The following is an 18,842-nucleotide window of genomic DNA, read 5'->3' as shown; positions in this document are numbered from 1 at the left end:
AAGTAGATTCATCTTGTACCCAGGCTTGTCAACCTTACTTCACGGTTCATGTTCAAGAACCCATGAAATGGCATCTTTACTTCCTTGATATTTCCTGTTGAGACAGGATGTTGGGGCGGGACATAACGCAGTGAGGGATCGTTCAAATGTCTGAACCAATGGAACATCAGTCAGAGAGAGAAAGGCAGTTTTATTTGATGGGAGGGGTGGAGAGGTGGGATTGTTCAGAAATATGCGATGGTGAAGATGCAACTAAAAATTTCAACCAATAAGGTTGGAATTTTTAGTTCCACCTACTAGTGCAGCATGAGGTCACCATTAATGACACTCTGTTTTCCAGGAAGTAAGTAATGGGAGTTCATTTCATGGGGACTTTAAATTCAATAAAGTGACTTCTTTCAAGAAATGATCATGAAACACGGAATGAAATACATTTTTAAAGACAATGTCCTCTTGATAAAAGTTACATTCTCCTGAAAAAAAATGATTACATTTCTTAAAACCAGCAAAATTATCTGTCAGTGCAGTAAGACCATTTGACTATAATAGCCTGGAATAAGTCTGTATACAAAATCAGCTTGTCGTTTATTTGCGGTGAATCCCAAGCTGCCATATATTCTAACCTACCTTTGTTAAATAATGAAATGTAACCTATTATTAATTTTAATTAAAATAGGACAGTTTTCATAAGCTGTGGAGTACAATACATACAAAAAATAAATAAGATACATTTTCCTTTTTTCCTATACGCTCCCCTAACCCATAATACTATGATGTTTTCTGCACTTTTCCCCACCGAACATGTTGGTTTGCAGCACTGTCCTCCAGAAAGTTCACATTTTATTCTTTGTTGCCATCAGGAAAACGTAGGTGCTGATGCTTTTTAGTTGTATATTTATATTCTATAAGAAGCAGAATTTCCTCTTCCAATTAAATTACATTTATTTTTGATTTTTGGGGTATCTGTGTTACGTATTCTGTATATATTCTGTATATATGTTGTAGAGAAATTACAACATCCCTCCTAGTTAATTGTGGCATGTCACTGTGTAGTTTTCTTTGTTGATAAGCACCCTGGTAAAGCACCAAGGAAAGAGGATATGAGCAGGATTCAAATGGCATAAAATACTTCTACTGCTACTATATTTCTAAGAATCATAATATTTTTACTAAGTGCTTTTCAAAAATGAAACAATATTACAATAAAAGCCGGTAAACAATAAAATGGCAGTCATTCATTAAAAACAGGGTTACAGAAGAATAAAACAATTAATAAATACAATGAGAATAAGTTAAACAATTATACAAAATCTGTAATTAAGGCTTGTATGTATGGCTCAAAGGTTTAAAAGATGTGGGATATAGCCTAAGTTATAACAAGGGGCCAAACCCAGCCAAGCCTTAACAGTAATCCGTACTGTAACACAGGCAACACGTGGGTAAAATAAGGGTCATGTAAATTTAAGTCAATAACCTAGACAAGGCAAGATAAAAGCTTGTATGATGCTCAACATGGACAAAACTGAGTATTTTGTTAGGAAAAAAAAAAAGAAGTCTGAGCCAGAATGTTGCTCAAATTTTAAATATGAATCAAGGATAACTCCTAAATTCTTAAATAAGGGCTTAAAGAACTACACCGACTTTTGGGGAGTTTTTGCCCATTGGTCCCCTATGTGACAACATCTCTGTGTCTCCAGTAGATAGTTCTGTCCAGTACGCATGCTAATGCTTTAGCATACGGTATGCCAAGTAATTGTAGGCGATTAGCATTTTCCAAAGTATGCACATAAACCTTTTAGAAATCTAAAGTTGGTGTTGTTTTTTTATTATATAACCTATAGATTCATTACTTCTGAAAACAAAATCTCAATCTTCATCATTACTGAAGTCCATTACAATTTACAGTGCAGCAAACTTTAGCTTTCTGGCTAACTTCGCTCACTTCCTTTGTAAACAAATATTACGCTCAAATTCTTGCAAGAAGAGACATCTTCTGCCAAGTAATTCCAAAAAGTGCATGTGTATTTTATCCATACCCAGCCTATACAAGTCTGGCAGGTTTATTTGTGTCATTAAAATTGACTAACCATCCAGTCTTAGAGCTGCTACAAGTTCTCACTTGCTCACTTTTAGGATAATGCAAATTGCCTACATTAGCAGACTGAAGCGTTAGCTAGACAGAGCTCTCTACTGAAGTGACAGATGATTTTGGTGCCAGTCCTCTCGTCACATATTGGGTAAGGTGTATGGGCACAGTAGTCCTTTACTGTATCAAGTGAAAAGATCAATAGGCAGCTAAATCTGTGCAACATCCAGTCCTTCACATCAGCTAAACAGGCATGTTATACTATCAAATAGTGGATAGAACGGTCCTTCCACTGTTTGCCATGGTATTTTGGCTAGTAGACCTACAGTATAAAATGGCGATTATGGAATTTTAAGGGTCAATTTCTGTGGTGACAAGTCTGGGCATTAAGGCCGTAAAGTGTGTCACACTTGCTTGAGAACTGTGCAGAGCAGGTGTCTGTCGCATGAGCGCTTAGCAAACTGTCAAAACTCAAATGAAAGCTAACATTGGCGACAAGGTTAACGTAGCATTATCAAAGACTGCACTTCTCTTGCTAGCCATTCTAATTATCATTAGCATATTAGCAACTCATGGCAGCAAGGTGACAGAGAAACGCCTTTGGTTCTTGTTGCAAAACTTATCACCTCAGCGACTTGCCGTAAGTCGGTTTATATGGAAGCTAGCCCAACAGTACACATAAAAATGGCTGCTGCTCCGACCGTCCAGGAACGGTGATTTGAATGGGAACGACTGTTCTCCATTCAAGTTCTGTGGTCGTGACCAACCTGGAGAAAGTGAATCATTGTTTTTAAGGCATTTTATGTAAATATCATATGTGATCTGGGCAAAAGTTATTGAAAACACTTATTGGTCTAAGAGATATGAGTTGGTTAGACAGACAGTGACCAAATCTAAACCTGACTAAAACCTTTGTGTAACAATTGCTGAGTGCTTAAAGTTTTGATTAGGCCTACATCTTAATTCATGTCTTTTCATGAATTTCTTTAAATGTTTGAAAAAAGCATAACCCTGAGAAAATGATTATGTGCAAAATTTCTGTTTAACAAATCCTTTGGTGCAAAAGTACTACAAAAGTTATGTGGTATGACTTTGAGAAAATTCTTTGTTGGACTGTTAATTTGTATTTGCTGAACTACAAAAGTTCAGATAAGTCCTTGTTGAAGAATAGTACTTGACTACTGAACTGTACAGTATTAAATCAATGTTATTCATGTTATTAGTAATTGTATATCATGGATGGAGATAGTTTTGTAGCACTTGTATGCTTTTGTACTGATCAAAAGTTCAGAGACACTATGTAGAATTCCCAAATGGCAAAACTCTGTATCATATTATTCCAAAAACTCACAAATGGAGTTCCAGCAATAGACCTAATACTTGTAATAAAAATGCAATTCATATTTTTTTCCTCCTTCTTTATAGCCTATGTACATTCCCTGACCACAGCTACAGAAAAAGTGACTTTGATTTTCTTTGCACATTATATTCATTAATTTCATTGTTGTAAAGTCATTCTTCATTTAAAATCAGTGATGCATCCCTGAGTTTCCTCTAGAGTTTTAATGTCCCATGATGGTCTAAATGCCTTTCCCCACTGACAAGAATAGGATTGCCGGAGAAATGCTGAATACTTGGAATGATTTGGCATGAAAATGGCCAAATTTACAATATTGAATATCGGCACAAAAATCTTCCATTGGTGACTTCAGTGTAAAAATATTGGTATCGGCCCTCAAAAACCCATATTGGTCAAACCGATACCACTGTGAGTTTTGTAGCTCAGAGCATTTTGTTTCACATCAGCAAAATGACTATATAGTTGATTGAGTTGCATTATGCATTAATGTGCTTTTTTACTATACACTTGGTGGTATACAGAATGAGATTTCAGACAGTCATTAGTCAGTGTTCTTTGGTTTCTGTGCCCCTCAGTAGCAGACCCAGACCGAGTGGTGTAAATACAAACTGTTGGCCTCTACACCCACTGGTTACAAGAATAGTAACAGCCAAAGTGTTGATAGAACTAACTTAGTGGAGAGAAAGTGGCAATTTTTCAGTACTTTGATCTTATTGACATTCCACCAAATAAAGATTAAATAAGTAATAATTTGAATTTTAAGGCACATGCATTAGTGAAAATGTGACAGAGTAAAAAACAAAAAACAAAGCACTTGTATATAATAACAGAAAATCTTTATTTATGGTGTTATTACCTGAAGAAGGACAGTAAAATACAATTACTTACCTTTTTTCTCCCAAATTATCTTTATTTCAACCAAGGAGGTTTCAACACTAGAACATGTTAAGTGGAAATGTATGGATTCCAGCATTAACAGGGTGTGCAAAATGGTAGCAGTAGGCGGCCTATAGCAGCAGAACATAGGCTAATGAGACAAAAAATCACATGTAAATAAGTGCGAAGTTCTAAAATTATTCGCGTACTGTAGGTTTGGCTGTCAAAACTTAGTATACCCTTAAATGCATTCGTTTTTTCAGTTCTGCACTTCACACTCAAAAAACAATTGAGTACATGTTCGTCAATAAGGGTTTTTATTTTGAAAGTTAGGACCGGAAGTTTTATGGGGTTTTATTTTGGCTAGCTTGACAGTGAAGGGGTAAAGTAAACTAGCGAAGGACAGCAGTGAAGGAAGTAGAAGTACTGAAAAGTGTTGGAACCTAGCCATGATATTACATAGAGCGAGGCAAAGGCAGTAATACAGGCTACTCAACTTTTTTTTCACAGACTGAAGAACCGGCTTGGCCATGGTTCTGAAACAGTGTCAATGGCGGTTGAAACACTTTGTTTTCTGCCCAGAAGTCCGGTATGAGCCTAGACATAACTACAGAGACAGAGTTACAGCTATTGTCGCGGCGCCATCAAACATTGTCCCATTCAAGACAAGTTTGACAGGCGTCACCACCACGCCATGTTTCCAGTGTATCATCACTCCAGTTTTTAACAACATTGGCAAGCCATGGAGGGAGAGACGAGCTACTGTACTGAAAACTATGCATCTTTTCAAACGGACACGGATGTTTGTAAGAGGTAGGTTCTTGTGTGTAGCCTTACTTACTCTAATGAACTAAACCGCGCTGTCACTAATATCTGACAAGTGTCCTTTGACCCACATACTTTGAGATTAATTCCAATTCATGCTCTGTGGGACCTAGAGCAGCGATACGTACTTTTCTCTCTTATGGTGATAACGACATGCGAAACTCCACTCCACAATCTGACAATTTAATGTGGCCTTGCTTATCGGTAAACGTACATACCTTGTAAAATATGACTTAAGATCTTTTTCGAATGGATAGGGTCTACAGGTAATTTCGGCATACATAGAAACCACCACGCAGCATTTATTTCTACAAATTCAATTTTGTTTAGAACTGGTTCTCGCTGCATGCTAACGCCCTTCACGGTGTATTTTGGTGAAAGAAGACCCCTAACCCTGTGGGAGTAACAGGCGAATCAATTCGTAAAGTTTAAATTTAACTGAAATAAGTGCTTCTTGGGGTACTAAATGTAGCCCGAGCGGAACCGTGGCTCGTAATGATTCAGAAAAGACATGAAGTCATTATTATTGTTATTATTATTATTGATGTCCTTTTGCCGATAAGCAAAACAGTACAACATTTCTAATGTAGTGCTGCGTGACTTTCTGGTCACACTTGAGAACAGCGGTGGGACCTCTTGCGTTAGTGGATGATCCAGTTTTTCCAGAGAATATCACAATAAAAGTCCTCTCTAGGCCTGTTAAAAACCTCATTGGATTCAAAGGGGCTTTTTGAATTAGTAAGTACAAAGCAGTGTAACGATACCATGAAGCACCACAGTGGCTTGGACAGACTCTGAAAGGGGCCAAGGTGAAATTCTTTAAAGGGCAATTGCTGGACTGCCTGGCCGTTGGACGTCATGTAAATGCATATTCCTCAAGCCAATAACCATGATGCTAATCCTCAGTGTTTTCAATAGCAACTTTTGCCCAGATTACACACAGTGTTGACATAATATGCTGTAGTGCCTCCCTTTTTTCCACGTGTGTCTCAGCATAGCGTTTTGTAGAAAAGGTTTTCCTCCTCCAAGAACAATCTATTTTACAAATGATCAGAGAAATTTCACAAAAACTATCTATATAGCTTTTATGGTTGATATTTATGGATTTTGACTCCCCTCACAACCAAAATAAGGTTAAACATTATTGATTCCCGTGGGAAATTTGGGTTGTTGCAGTAGTAAATAGGTAATGGGATAGGATGTAACATGGAAAAAGGAATAACAGTAGGCTGTATAAGCACAAAAATAGAATAGAAAATAAGCAATAAAAACAATAAAATGGAATATAAACAATTGTGGATTGTATGAACATATGCAGCCAACATTTCCATCACATGTAGGTAGACTATGGATTTGCTTACAGATGTTACTATCAGTACCAAATATAAAATGCGGCTATATTTTATCAAGCACAATATGCTAATTTGTCCAAAGATGAGAAACCTTTGATGATGACTAGTTATCCATACTATTAATGATATTTTTGTGAGCTTGCAGAGAATAGTGCCCTCATGTGACTGTTATAAAAGTATCAGTGTATATGTGTAAAATATAAAGATATAAAATATGTATTCAGTATGAAATAGTGGAGCCATTATGAAATGTATTTTATACAGTACGTAACAATGAGAGGGATATGGGCAAATGTAAAAGCGTATTCATTTAACATTACGTGCAAATGTGCGTTGTATTCATTTATTAACAAGTCTACAGGAGGACATACATATGCATAGAAGTGTTGTATGTAATCCTGTTTTTAATTAATGTCCAGCCTTATTTTTCTTCTTCTTTTTCTCCTATTGGCTTTTCTTGATTTATTGTTTGTAAAGCAATTTGTCACACTGCTTTGTGACATACAATGTGCAATGCCAAAAAGACATCAAAACCTTTTAATTGATAATTTCTCTAATTCCAGTGTCCAGCGTACTCAATTGTCATACCTTCGTAGATATACCTGTATTGTTTTCCCTGACACTCACTCTCATCTCGTTTGATTGATCACAGAGCTGAGCACCTCTATCAAAGCCCTCCAATACGATTTGAAAGCAGACATGCCGAAGTCAGGAAACCGGAAGCTGTTTTTTGATACGCATGCAGTGGTGCGGCTGCTCGAAGAAAATGGTTCGTTACTTCTGTTTGAAGTTTTCCACCATAACGCAGAGCTTTGGTGTTATGATCTTGATATTTTCTTTTCCTCGTAAAGACATTTCTCTTCCTGTGGACAGGCTTCAGCACTCCGCAAGCTGAGGTGATTGTCAAGGTGCTGGTGAGGACGACAAACTCTAACATGGATGCCATCTATAATGACATGGTAACCAAAGTGCAGCAGGTGAGACTGTGTGTGTGTAGTAGTATTTGAATTAGTTCGGCTTTTTAGGTGGTCACTAATGAAATGGTCAAAAGTTAAAGGATAAGTTTGCTGATTTTGGACCTATATATAATTTGTCTCTTACATACCTGTAGTACTTGAACCCACAGACAATATTGACTCCAGAGTCAGCTGTGGGTTGAAACGGCGAGCTTTGCTTTTCAAAATCTCTCCAAACACGCCATTTGTAGTCTCCACAGGGGAGTCGAGAGTAAACATGACACAATTCCAGCCTTACGCACACTTTCACTAATCAGGAAATCATGGAACTATTTTTCTCTGCCGCAGCACAGACTGCTGTGGGGTGAAACTGCGTTACTGGCGGCGTGGTCTAGTTTTGAACAGTCAGGTCAGACTGTACTGGTTTTGTACTGGTAGAAGACTAACCACTGAGTGGAAATGGTGCGATGCTGCTGCTTTCCATGCTGGGAATATAAATATGTCGGTTTGTCGCCATATCGTTTTCACAGACTGGCTTTTTTGGAGCTATTTTGACAAACCCCATTTGGACTCATTGTTAGCGGCAAGAGGCAATGGAGCTCACTCTTTTAAGTCAGTAGGGAGTCAATATTCTCTGTGGGTCCAAGTACTACAGGACAAATTATATGTAGGTCCAAAATCGCTGAACTGAAGGAGAGGCACATGGGAGTATTCTCAAAGGCATTTGTTCCTCTCCCATGTATGTCCTCTCTGTGTAACCCTTAAGGCCGTGTTTCTACTCCCTTAAAGGTCATGGAACCAACATCACTGTGTTTATCCTGCATAGGAAAGCACATGGTTAACTGTACAAGCTGAATATGTGGTTGGTTATGTGAGAGTGTTAAAATCGATTCACCAGGTGAATCCAGGTTTAAACTGAACCTTATTTAAAGGGGAGATGAAACAACGAAATTGACACCTACATAGAGTTTGGGGTATTACTAAGATGTACTACAATAAAAATAACATTTTAAAAGTAAGCCATTGTTGAGAAAATCTATTTTTGAAAATGCCTTTGTGCTATATTTGTAGCCTAGCGCGCCGCCATCTTTGTTTTTGTCAGCGCTTACGTCACAGGGTTGGTTGTTAACTAGGAAGCCTGAGTACAGTAGTGGAGTACAGGCTAGTTAGGTGTTGGTACTAAGGATTTTGAACGTTTTAATGAATCAAAAGACTCACAAACCAAGTCAGAAACCCAATAGCATATGCTGTGAGCCTGTTAGAAAAATTGCAGTGATCAGACCAGCTGTACGGAGGAGGAGAAACACGGCGGCAGGATGCCTGAACTTGAAAATCGGTGCATTGGACATAATAGGTGGTGCCAGTGCGAGGCTTGTAGCTCGATGCCAACCTATGTTGAAAGCATGTGCTGCCAAGAGGTCAGTTTGGATTATCTGATACGAGATCGCTGTATCACAACCAACCCGACCGTTCAAACAGAGAGAAAGAGAGAGAGGGAGAGAGTCTGTGGGACGTCCTGCTGATACTCTGCTGCTCAGTAAACAACAGGTGAGCTTACAAGAGTAGCTACCTACATTCAGCCCCACGGGAAGGTGCTTAGAGCAAACAAAGAAACCAAACCACACAAAACACAACTCTCCACACACAGTCTGTGCTCTATGGTGCGGCAAATTGATGAGACAGTAAACGCATATCACGTCGCTGCTAACCTAACTTTAGCAGCCTAATCCAGCGGTCATGGCCACATGCCACAATATCACGACCAATATACCATTCCCACCTAGAAGTCAAGTCAAATCTACGCACTTTCTGCATAACAAAGCAGGCAGACAGACAAAATAAATAAACGGTATGACTCACCATCAGAAGACTTGTCCCGGTTGATCGCGACATTTCCCCCCGGCCAGAATGTCGCGATCCGGGTTATAATAGATATCTGCTGCCGGCTGAAAACCGCTTGGTTTTGTGTTCATGCACCTATCCTCCTCTCCGTGTGGACAATTCATTTTTGATCCTTGATGTGGAGACACCAAATACTGAATCACACTGGCATGGTAAAAGTTTGGCTACGATCCAGCTCCCTCGTCAGCTGGCTTATCGGCTATGCACGTTCGCCAAGCTGAAACCGTAAACCGAGATCAGTTCACTCTTCAGCCGCGTCTTGTTGTCCTCTCCCGCTTTAGCCATTGCTTCTGTACATCCATATAATTCATCCCAAAGTCCAAATCTTCCGTGAAAACGGTATATAAGAACTAGATCAGCCTGCACCGGTGCAGCATGTGTCCTGTGTTTACAAACACCATGCGCAGTAAACGGCGTTCCGCCCCTTCACACAACTCCAACTTGATTGCCCTGACATGTTAGCTGTGAAAATATTTTGTTTTTGTTTATTTTTAATTTCAATATATTATGATTAACTTATAATTACATATAATTATTGTTACGATGTAGACTTAACTGACATAATTGTGTGATTATACAGTACTGTCTCATATATTGTGTGATAATCCTGATCATATAGGCCTATGATACATCATTTTTTTGTGTTACATGAAATATTAATGAAATATTTAGGGGCACAGCTTTGGCAGTAGCCCAGCACACACATTTCCTGTGCTTATTCTATTTAAAGTAATGTTAAACGTAGCATTACTAGGTTGAGCAGATGAGACGAACCATCCCCGTGACGTCACCAGCTAGCTTGCTAGAAGATGGCTGCGCCCTAGTGGCGAAAAAGTGAAATGTTGTTTATTTTTCTAGCAAATCTAGGTGAATTTCAGACTTGAATGCAGTGTCCTCTCTTGTCTGAGGTAAAATGCAAATGAACCAGAGTCATATTATCAAATGCTTCCTCTCCCCTTTAAACCTTTTTGATTTCGTATGTTAATTTATTCCGTTTCAATCAGTAAGGGTGTTGATGAGTAGAGAGATGGCTTAAATTGAGAAGTCACAGTGAAATGAAAAATGATGTTCACCTTGTTAGTTAATTCTCCATATCATAACGTATGCCTAAAATTAGGAAATTTTTATTTTCTCGTATTCTTATATCAAAATCCCATTACTTTGACTTCCTGGAAAACAGTGTATTTTTAGTGGTTACTTTGTGGCATACATTTTTTTTTTCCATCATTTTTAGATGTACAACCTCCACTCCATTTCTGTTCCATTTCCTTTGTCTTGCCTTGTTGTGTTCCTGATGACACTCCAGTTAAATAGTTTGCGATACTTTTCACCAAATGTAAGGCATCAGTTTTATCCTCCATCCTCCAGAGTTTTGTTTTCACCTGACGCATGGACTGTGTGATTTGGCAGGAGATCATGTTGCAGCGGGTGATGTCTCAAATAGCATCAGTGAAGAAGGACATGATTATCCTTGAGAAGAGCGAGTTCTCTACTTTACTGGCAGAGAATGAGGTAAGCGTTTATATCAACAGGCTTGGGCCGTGTTTCCCAAAAGTAAGTGTTTGCATCTAAGCTCATTGCTGTTCTGTTGACCTCTGTGGGGCTTGGGTTCACAGCCACATGCACCTTAATGTAAACTCCATGGACACAGATGGCCTTCGGTTAGTTTGTATTGTGTTTGGCAAGTCAGACAAATGCTGCCGGTAGGTATCTGCAGAGAAAAAAGGCGGTGCAAAAGTCGTAGTTCGCTATCACAGGAAAGAGATAAATTGAGGTATTTATCTAACTCCCTAACGTAGTCAGTAATCAACATTTTAGATAAAGTATGTTGATATTACAATGCTAACATTAGCTAAATGCAGAGAAAAAAATCATCTTTCATATCTTTTTTTTTTACATTTTTTTCCTTGAACTATCTACTAAAAGGCAAGTGCCGTGAATTCACGCATATCTGAGAAGCAAAATATCAAATTTCATAAATATCTATAGTCGTATTAAGACATTCAGTTATGAACATGGACATTAGATTGCATTTTGGGTGATAATGTCTTCATGTAGATGATCTATAGTTAAAGCTGCACTAAGCGACTTTCTGACCACTAGAGGGTGACAGAAACGGCAACACATTTGTAAATAAACCACAGCTAGCTAAGCTAATCGTACCTACGGAGAAGTGTCACCATTTACCAGTCTCGCTTTGCCAGATTTTTGTCTTACATGTCCCACAATGACAAGTGAAGAGGTAGGTAGCAAGTTTACTAGTTTATTACGTTTACTTGCTCGCCTCATCGATTCCGCCATTATTAAATATTTTTCAGGAATGGGAGGGGGAGAGCGCCACTTTTAAACAGCGAGGGAGGAGACCAGCTAATTTTTAAAAAATGAAAAGCTACTGAATGGAGTGGGAGGAGCTTCGAGTCGGTCCGGGTTTTGACAACAAGCTTTAGAAAAGAGGGGAAAACAGCAACACAGCTGGCCCACGTGTGGGACTATTTTGTTTATATCATTATGTCTCAAGGAAATCTCCACATAGTTTACATTAGTTTCAGGATTGGTTATACGGTCTGAAATCGCTTATTGCGATGTGTATGATGTGACGTGCTTCTTGCACATTCTTGCTTTAAATGTGTCAGTTTGCTTTAATTAGGAACCTGAATGACTATGTGCAGGAAGTCTAAGCATTTCAACTTTAAGGCATTTTTGTACTGGCCAACCTCTCACTCTGAAGCGCCCTGATGTAATTTAATTCATTTATCATTTCCTTATGCTTCTGTCTGTGGTTTTGTTTTTGATTCATATGACTTGCCAATTTCACTGTTTTTCACCTTTCTCCCAGAAAATCAAGATCCAGCTATTGCAGCTCAAGGTGCAGCTGGCTGTAAGTGGCCATTTGGATTCATTCCAAGTATAAGTATCACATTTACTGCTCAAAGGAAAGCATTCTTATGTGAGAGAGGCTACTGAGATGACATGAAAAATAACATCCAATCATGTATTCAAAAACAGCATTTTGAACAGTCCTTGAAATTATGTTATCCCATTGAAATGAATAAGGATTCCATCAAGTTTTTAGTCTGTTGCTTTTCTTTTCATGATGTGTTATTAGTGACTTTCCATTGCTTGTTTCCTTTGCCACCTCGCAGGATGTAATGAATAAAGTGCGCTCGGACACAATTTTGGACATGAATTTGGAGAAAAGCCGCGTGAAAGAAATGGTAAGTGTTTGGATGTCTTTTTATCATCTTGATTTGAATTTGTTTAAAATTGCAGATGAGTTCATCACCACCACATCACAATGGGCTTCATGCAAGAACCACTCGTACGAGTGATTTAAGAGAACTTGCCGCATTCACCAATTTTCTCGTATTTAGAATTTTCTCAAGGTACAAACAACATTTACGAGTGGTCCAGACCTGTCGTACGAGTCACGTACAATCAACCTGCCATTCTCCAAAGCAAAAAAAAGACCTTTGTTGTTGAATAATGGATTGTATCTCTGTCACTTTGAAGAAATGTTGAGTTTGAATATATAAATGACACTGTAAAGTAATGTATAATCATGTTGAGATTAACCAGTACAGTGGTTACAGTCATAGGAAAAATAGCAAGGGAGCACTGTTGGCTTTTTCAAAAAAAGGTAGTGCGTAATTTATTTTACCAGAGCCACATAAAATCTCATAAGTATCCATGCGGGTTACATAGTAGCCTATAAGTGCGCTCAATACAAAGACAAAACAAAAAACACTAATAATTGCCAGGTTATTTGACAAAGATTCAGATGAGACAAAGGAAAGGTTAGATTGTATTGGGGGAAATACATTATAGAGGGAGATAAATCTGATTTCTAGGCTATTTTACTCCAGTTGATAACGTTAATGTGGGTGCAAGTGAATCTAAACTTTAAAAAGAGAAATGGCTTTAGGTCTTACCAGGCTGAGGTGCAAGTCGCTGTCCAGGGCGACATCGCTGGACACCTGACACTGCTATATCGGCAATTACGGCAGGTATAGGTTTTGCATCTAATTTCATGTCAAGCCATTTATTTTTTTGATTTCTGTAACGGTGCCGTAATGACAAATCACTATAGTCCTATAATATTCCTATAATACTCCGATAGGGACTTGGAGTGTCTGTGGTACTCAATAGTTAGTTTATAGTGACTGTATCATAGTATTTTTGTCTTCTGTAGTATCACTATAATATTCCTATAGGGAATTATGGCTTTGTTGTGATATTTATTTAGTATTCATCTAAAACGTATAGGAATACTATAGTTGTTTTTCGTAAGGGAACACACAACAGACAACACTGCATTAACAGCACAAGTTATTTTTTCCTTGGCTTTAGCAGGGCCTTTGATTCCACTGTTGAATTATATTAAATAGTATATGCTTTGGTTGACTTCTGACTCAATCCTCAAAGAGCTGGTAGACTTATCCTTAGTCTTCCTGTCAGTTTTATGAATGAAGCTTCCTGACATATGGGCCGGACCCCTAACCTCCCATAGGATTATTGGGACGTCAATTACGCAATTCATCATGTTTACGCAGGTCATTTACAACAGGTTTCTGAAGATACGAGCGTTTGGTGAATCTGACGTGGCACACTTGTACGAGTCCACCTCACGAAAAAAGTAAGAGACGTTTAAGATAAGAATACGAAAACGTTCTTGCATAAGGCCCATTGTTTTTAAATTAAGCTTTTATAATACGGGCTCTTCTAAGACACACCAACGCTGCATCTTCTGCTGAATGCAACCCACTATTATTATTGTAGTAGTAGTAGGCCTATCAGATGAGCATTAGACACTGAAACAAATCTGTTCTGTTTTTTCAATTATGTTGACCACTGTTAAAGTCTTTATATCACAGTGAGCAATGTTCTTTACTCAGGAAACATTTCTGATGAAAACTTTGTTTATATTTTCAGAAAGCAGAGCATGAGAAGAAACTCCTGGAAACACGAACTGGGATTATGGAAATGGTTTGTATATATACCTGTATATGTTTGCCCATCTTAATAGTTTTTAGTTTGTTAAATTACATACTGTACACTAATGGTATATACAATGAGGATGTAAAATGGGAACATGATTAAAGGAAAGGTGTAACTTTTTCTACCAACGAAAGAAGTGCATCATCTACTGGGCATTATATTTTTTTTGAGTTTGAGTCTAATTGACTTTTATTGGGAATTGAGGGACTTTTGAAGTGTCTGAATTTGTCCATAAAAACACTAATGCTAAAATTTACACAGACCACTTTCCAAGAAAGATGTAATGCAAGCAGTTGCTCAGAAGATTTTATTTGAGTATATGTTGTAGTTCTATTTGTTTTCATATGCTACTACTGCTGATGCATTATCTGTAATATCTGTGTCTATTTGCCATTTTTGCCTTGTGAAGAATGCAGAGCAAGATCGTCATTTGACTCAGACCAACATGAAAATAGACACTGAAGTGGCTGGTTTGAAAACCATGTTGGAATCTCATAAACTGGACACTATCAAATACCTGGCAGGTAGGAAATGACACTGGTTCAATGTTATCTAGAATCAGAAACTGTGGCTTTGAAACACTGAATATATCAGTCATGCATATCAGAATATTAGGATTAGGTTTTTTCATGTCAATGGGTTTAAATGTATAAAATATATATTTTTTTATGACATTACTGATTCTGTTCTGTACTAATCGTTTCGATCACAATGAAGTAAGAAGAGGTAATTTGCACAATTCAGCAGCTTCAGTAAAATAATAAAAATTTTATATGTGGTCTAAAATGAAAGTATGTGCTCCCTATTGCTGACAGAGGTTAGTTGAAGTACTGGTTTGCATTGGCTTATTTCCAAGAAAACCTATGCTTTCCATCCAATGAAAAATTAAAAATTTGAATGTTAAAAAAAAAAAATTTCTCCTCCCTTTCCTGCTTTTAGGTTCAGTGTTCACCTGTCTCACTGTGGTCCTGGGTTTCTACCGCATTTGGATGTGATGAAAAAAAAGATGACATTCCACTTGTACTTTCGATGCATCCAACAGAGCAAATGTTATGAGAGTGGATCTGTTTCACACTTGGTCTGAAAATGACTCGTATTTATCTCCTGTGGCTGTATTTTAAGATTAGACCGATGATGTGGTTTGCACACACAGACACACACACATGCAGAGAGAGATTTCAGGGCATGGGGAACAAAATGAAGAAGAATGAGGCGGAAATGAGACTGAGCGTCAGTGGTCTGCCCAGGGTCTGTACTGTCTTATAGAGGAACTACTTAAGTAATTAAGTACTAAGTAAGTTGGATGAAATTATGTTATTTATGTTGCGTCTTTAAAAAAGAAAATGTTTTATATATGCATTTATAATGCATATATATGCATTTTTGCGCAGGCTTTTAAGTCTTTGATGGAGTGGGAGATACTGTAGAGAAGATAATGTGTCAGTGACTCCTCTTAACCACTCCACCATATGAGCACAAATAATCAAATTTTTACTGTACTCGCAATACAAGGTCAGTAACTTTCTGATATGTGGTTTGTTACAAAAATGTAATAATTTTAACAGGATTCTCAGATTTGTGTGCTGTCCATGTTAGATTTACTTAAATTGTCAATAAATGTTAATTTTGTACAAAGTATGTGTTGTGTTTATTTTTATGGTGGCAAACAACCTGCCAGTGGGGAAGCTGAAAGATTCAAATAAATTACATAAAGATGGAGCCACCCCAAAATCCTGAGTTATGATTGGCTGATGGGCATGATATGCCACTTTTCCACCGCATGGTACTGGCTCAACTCGCCTCGACTCAACTCGCTTTTGGTAGTACCACTTTGGTTTTCCAATGCAGATAGTACCCCCTCAATGTGCCCCACCCCCCCACAACTGGTCATCATAGCGATGCCGCAACGCCGCATGAAACGCGACACACACAGCAACAACGGAGGATATCGAAGGGATGGTGTTCTTGATTCTCGGTATGTGGCTGTTAGTCACAGCAAAGAAACAGATTTTATTTCAGAAGAGGCTGAAGGCAGCAAGACAAAAGACTGCTCTCTGGTTGCTCAAGGCGACGCAAGAGGGTAAGCTAACCTGGTAGCTAACGTTAGCATATATGTCCTGTGCCGCGATTACGATTCTCCCTGACCAGTCAGTAGTACACCTTTTGGTATCGCCTCAGCTCGCTTGGAACCTCGACGGAGGTGCTACCAAAAAAGGTACCAGGTACCAGGTGATATGGTACCTGGTACCTGGTACTTGCCCAATGGAAAACCAAAAAAGGCGAGTAGAGTCGAGTCGAGTTGAGCCGGTACCATGTGGTGGAAAAGCGGCATTAGAGGCGGGACCATCAAGCCATATTTATTTAGAAAGAAATGTAATATTTGAAGTTCAAAGAGATGAATTCAGAACCAATAAATTCAATATTAAGTATTCAGTGGCTGTTTTTATGGCCCTTATTTGCTTTCATAACTTCATCTGAACAACTTGCATAAACATTGTCACCTAGAACATGAAGTCTATAACGTACTAACTGTACTTCTTATGAATACAACTGGACAAAATGTAAGTCAGCTAGATTTAGTTGTGTTGTCAGAGCCAAACATGAAATTTCTACAACCTATAGACATTTAATTTATCTTGATTAGTGTAGATCCCCCTAATGAAGAAAAAATAATACATATTCTTTAATTGATTTGTGCTCTTTTGCTCAGACATTTGCCACACTGTGGCACAACCACTACATCAAATTGTCAAAAGTATTTTGATAGAATATACATTTAATAAGTTGGTTAACATTCATTATTTCATTGCAGGTGACTGTTATTGTCAATGAGTGTTAAGTTGTACATAGTGATGTTTAATTTATTAGTGTTTACGTGTCCTGCACACAACAGTTGACAGTCGAAGAGAAAACCAACCACTTAATCCCACTACCAAGAACACGGGTCTAAACATGGCAAACTGTAGCAGGGCTGTTAGTCTTGTTTTTACTTCCACCCTCATTTCAGCAAGGAAAAATATAGAAAATAAGCACAAAAATAGAATATTAAAAGAAATAAAAACCATAAAATAGAAAATAAAGAATTGTAGGGTTGGCTGCTGACAATAAATCACAACATTACAAATAATTAGCTGTATGTTGAAATTGTTTTAGGGTAGCTGAAAGACAGAAACAATCATGTAATTTGTGATAAGCTGCAACCTATTTGGCTCTACGAAATCAAATACAAAACCCTAATATATCTTATTGGTTACTTAAAACTGCATCCTGTTCCCATCACATAATTGTTAGCTCTTATTTTTTTTTTCATACAGTTTGAGGATACATTTATCAGTGAAGTCCTGCATACTGGGTTCATCATAGTTATCATTAACTCAACTTAGGGATCAATAGATATAAACAATTAAAAACAGCAAATCAGGAAAGAAGGAGGGTCATTAAAGACATCAATATCAAAGAAACTCTCTTCTGAGTCCGACGAGCGATCACTGATCTCAATGCATTTTGGGGATAAATACATATAGATGATGAAGACACAGCCAATCATGGGAGGGGCTTAAATGATGCCACCAATCAATAGGACTCTGTCCTGAGTTCAATAAGTCATCAGTCATGTCAATGTGACTTTGGAATCAATAGAAATAAATTGTCAGAAACAACCAATCAGAAAAGGCAGGAGGGGCTTAAATGACACCCATCAATAGGAAACTCTCGTCGGAGTCTGATGAACCATCAGTCATGTCAATGTGACTTTGGGGTCAATAGATATAGATGATCAAAAGCAGCACAAATTTTGTTTAAACTTCTGTGATGGACAGACAGATCGATAGACAATGAAAAAAACGTCCAATTGGGCAAGAGGGAGGGGCTTAAATGACATCATAATTGATAGAAAACTCTCCTGAGTCCGATGAGCTATCACTCATGTCAACTTTGGGATCAGTATACCTCATAAGTCTGATGTAACTTAGCATTTTAGCTAAAGAAGTAATTAGGAAGTTCATAAGAATCTTCCTAAAAGTTACCAAAAATGTAGCATTTAAGAAAACTTTTTTTTTTGTATTTAAGAAGGTTTTGTGAATCTGGTCCCAGGATCTGATTGGTCCTCTCTCACCACCGTCACCTTTCTGTTGCCCTCAGACAGATGGAGGTTTCTGTTTGCTGTGTTTGTATCCAGTGTGAGATAACAGGCATTTGATGGGGAGAAGAAGACACACAACAGACATCAGAAAAAAACATTAACTAAGACTCCTTCCATCACCTCTCAATCAGTAATGCAGCACATACAATATAAAGACTAGAAAAGGAACACAGATTAATCTGTGTGTGTGTGCGCAAAAGAGTGAGAGAGATAGAGTGTAAGCAGTGTGCTCATGCCGTGTCAATACTCACATCTTGTAAGGCTGTCAGCTATAATCAGGTTTATTTCAGCCTGTAGGGATGAACACAACAACAGTCATCTGCAGGTCAACTCAAACACATGATCACAA

At 38.0% G+C, this 18,842-nt stretch overlaps 2 protein-coding genes across 2 annotated transcripts in view; one reads left to right on the top strand and one right to left on the bottom strand.

Annotated features, from left to right (window-relative positions):
* The first annotated feature begins 4,755 nt into the window (after positions 1-4,755).
* On the top strand, positions 4,756-15,978 carry mcur1 (mitochondrial calcium uniporter regulator 1). The gene is made up of 9 exons (XM_071531619.1): positions 4,756-5,135; positions 7,152-7,268; positions 7,373-7,476; positions 10,768-10,869; positions 12,194-12,235; positions 12,501-12,572; positions 14,287-14,340; positions 14,762-14,876; positions 15,292-15,978. The coding sequence occupies exons 1-9, from the start codon at positions 4,853-4,855 to the stop codon at positions 15,345-15,347; spliced, it is 945 nt and encodes a 314-aa protein (XP_071387720.1). The 5' UTR covers positions 4,756-4,852; the 3' UTR covers positions 15,348-15,978.
* Positions 15,979-18,415: 2,437 nt separating this feature from the next.
* LOC139654528 (NACHT, LRR and PYD domains-containing protein 12-like) overlaps positions 18,416-18,842 on the bottom strand; it is a 30,218-nt gene continuing 29,791 nt past the window's right edge. Inside the window, exon 10 of the mRNA XM_071531623.1 lies at positions 18,416-18,546. Within this exon, the coding sequence (XP_071387724.1) occupies positions 18,416-18,546 (131 nt within the window). The remainder of the gene's footprint in view (positions 18,547-18,842) is intronic.

This window comes from Centroberyx affinis, unplaced genomic scaffold (assembly GCF_046629955.1).
Source record: "Centroberyx affinis isolate AG114_WGS23_722 - 3 ecotype Tasmania unplaced genomic scaffold, CSIRO-AGI_Caff_v1 ptg002102l_1, whole genome shotgun sequence".
Lineage (NCBI taxonomy): Eukaryota > Metazoa > Chordata > Actinopteri > Beryciformes > Berycidae > Centroberyx > Centroberyx affinis.
Note: the sequence above shows the minus strand (reverse complement) of the source record. Positions and strands in the feature narration are given on the sequence as shown.

Excerpts from the sequence above, each read along its gene's own strand:
- mcur1 (XM_071531619.1), top strand. The coding sequence starts at position 4,853 with ATGGTTCTGAAACAGTGTCAATGGCGGTTGAAACACTTTGTTTTCTGC. Across the intron at positions 5,136-7,151 it reads GACACGGATGTTTGTAAGAG|AGCTGAGCACCTCTATCAAA; the intron begins GTAGGTTCTTGT and ends GATTGATCACAG. Across the intron at positions 7,477-10,767 it reads TGGTAACCAAAGTGCAGCAG|GAGATCATGTTGCAGCGGGT; the intron begins GTGAGACTGTGT and ends GTGATTTGGCAG.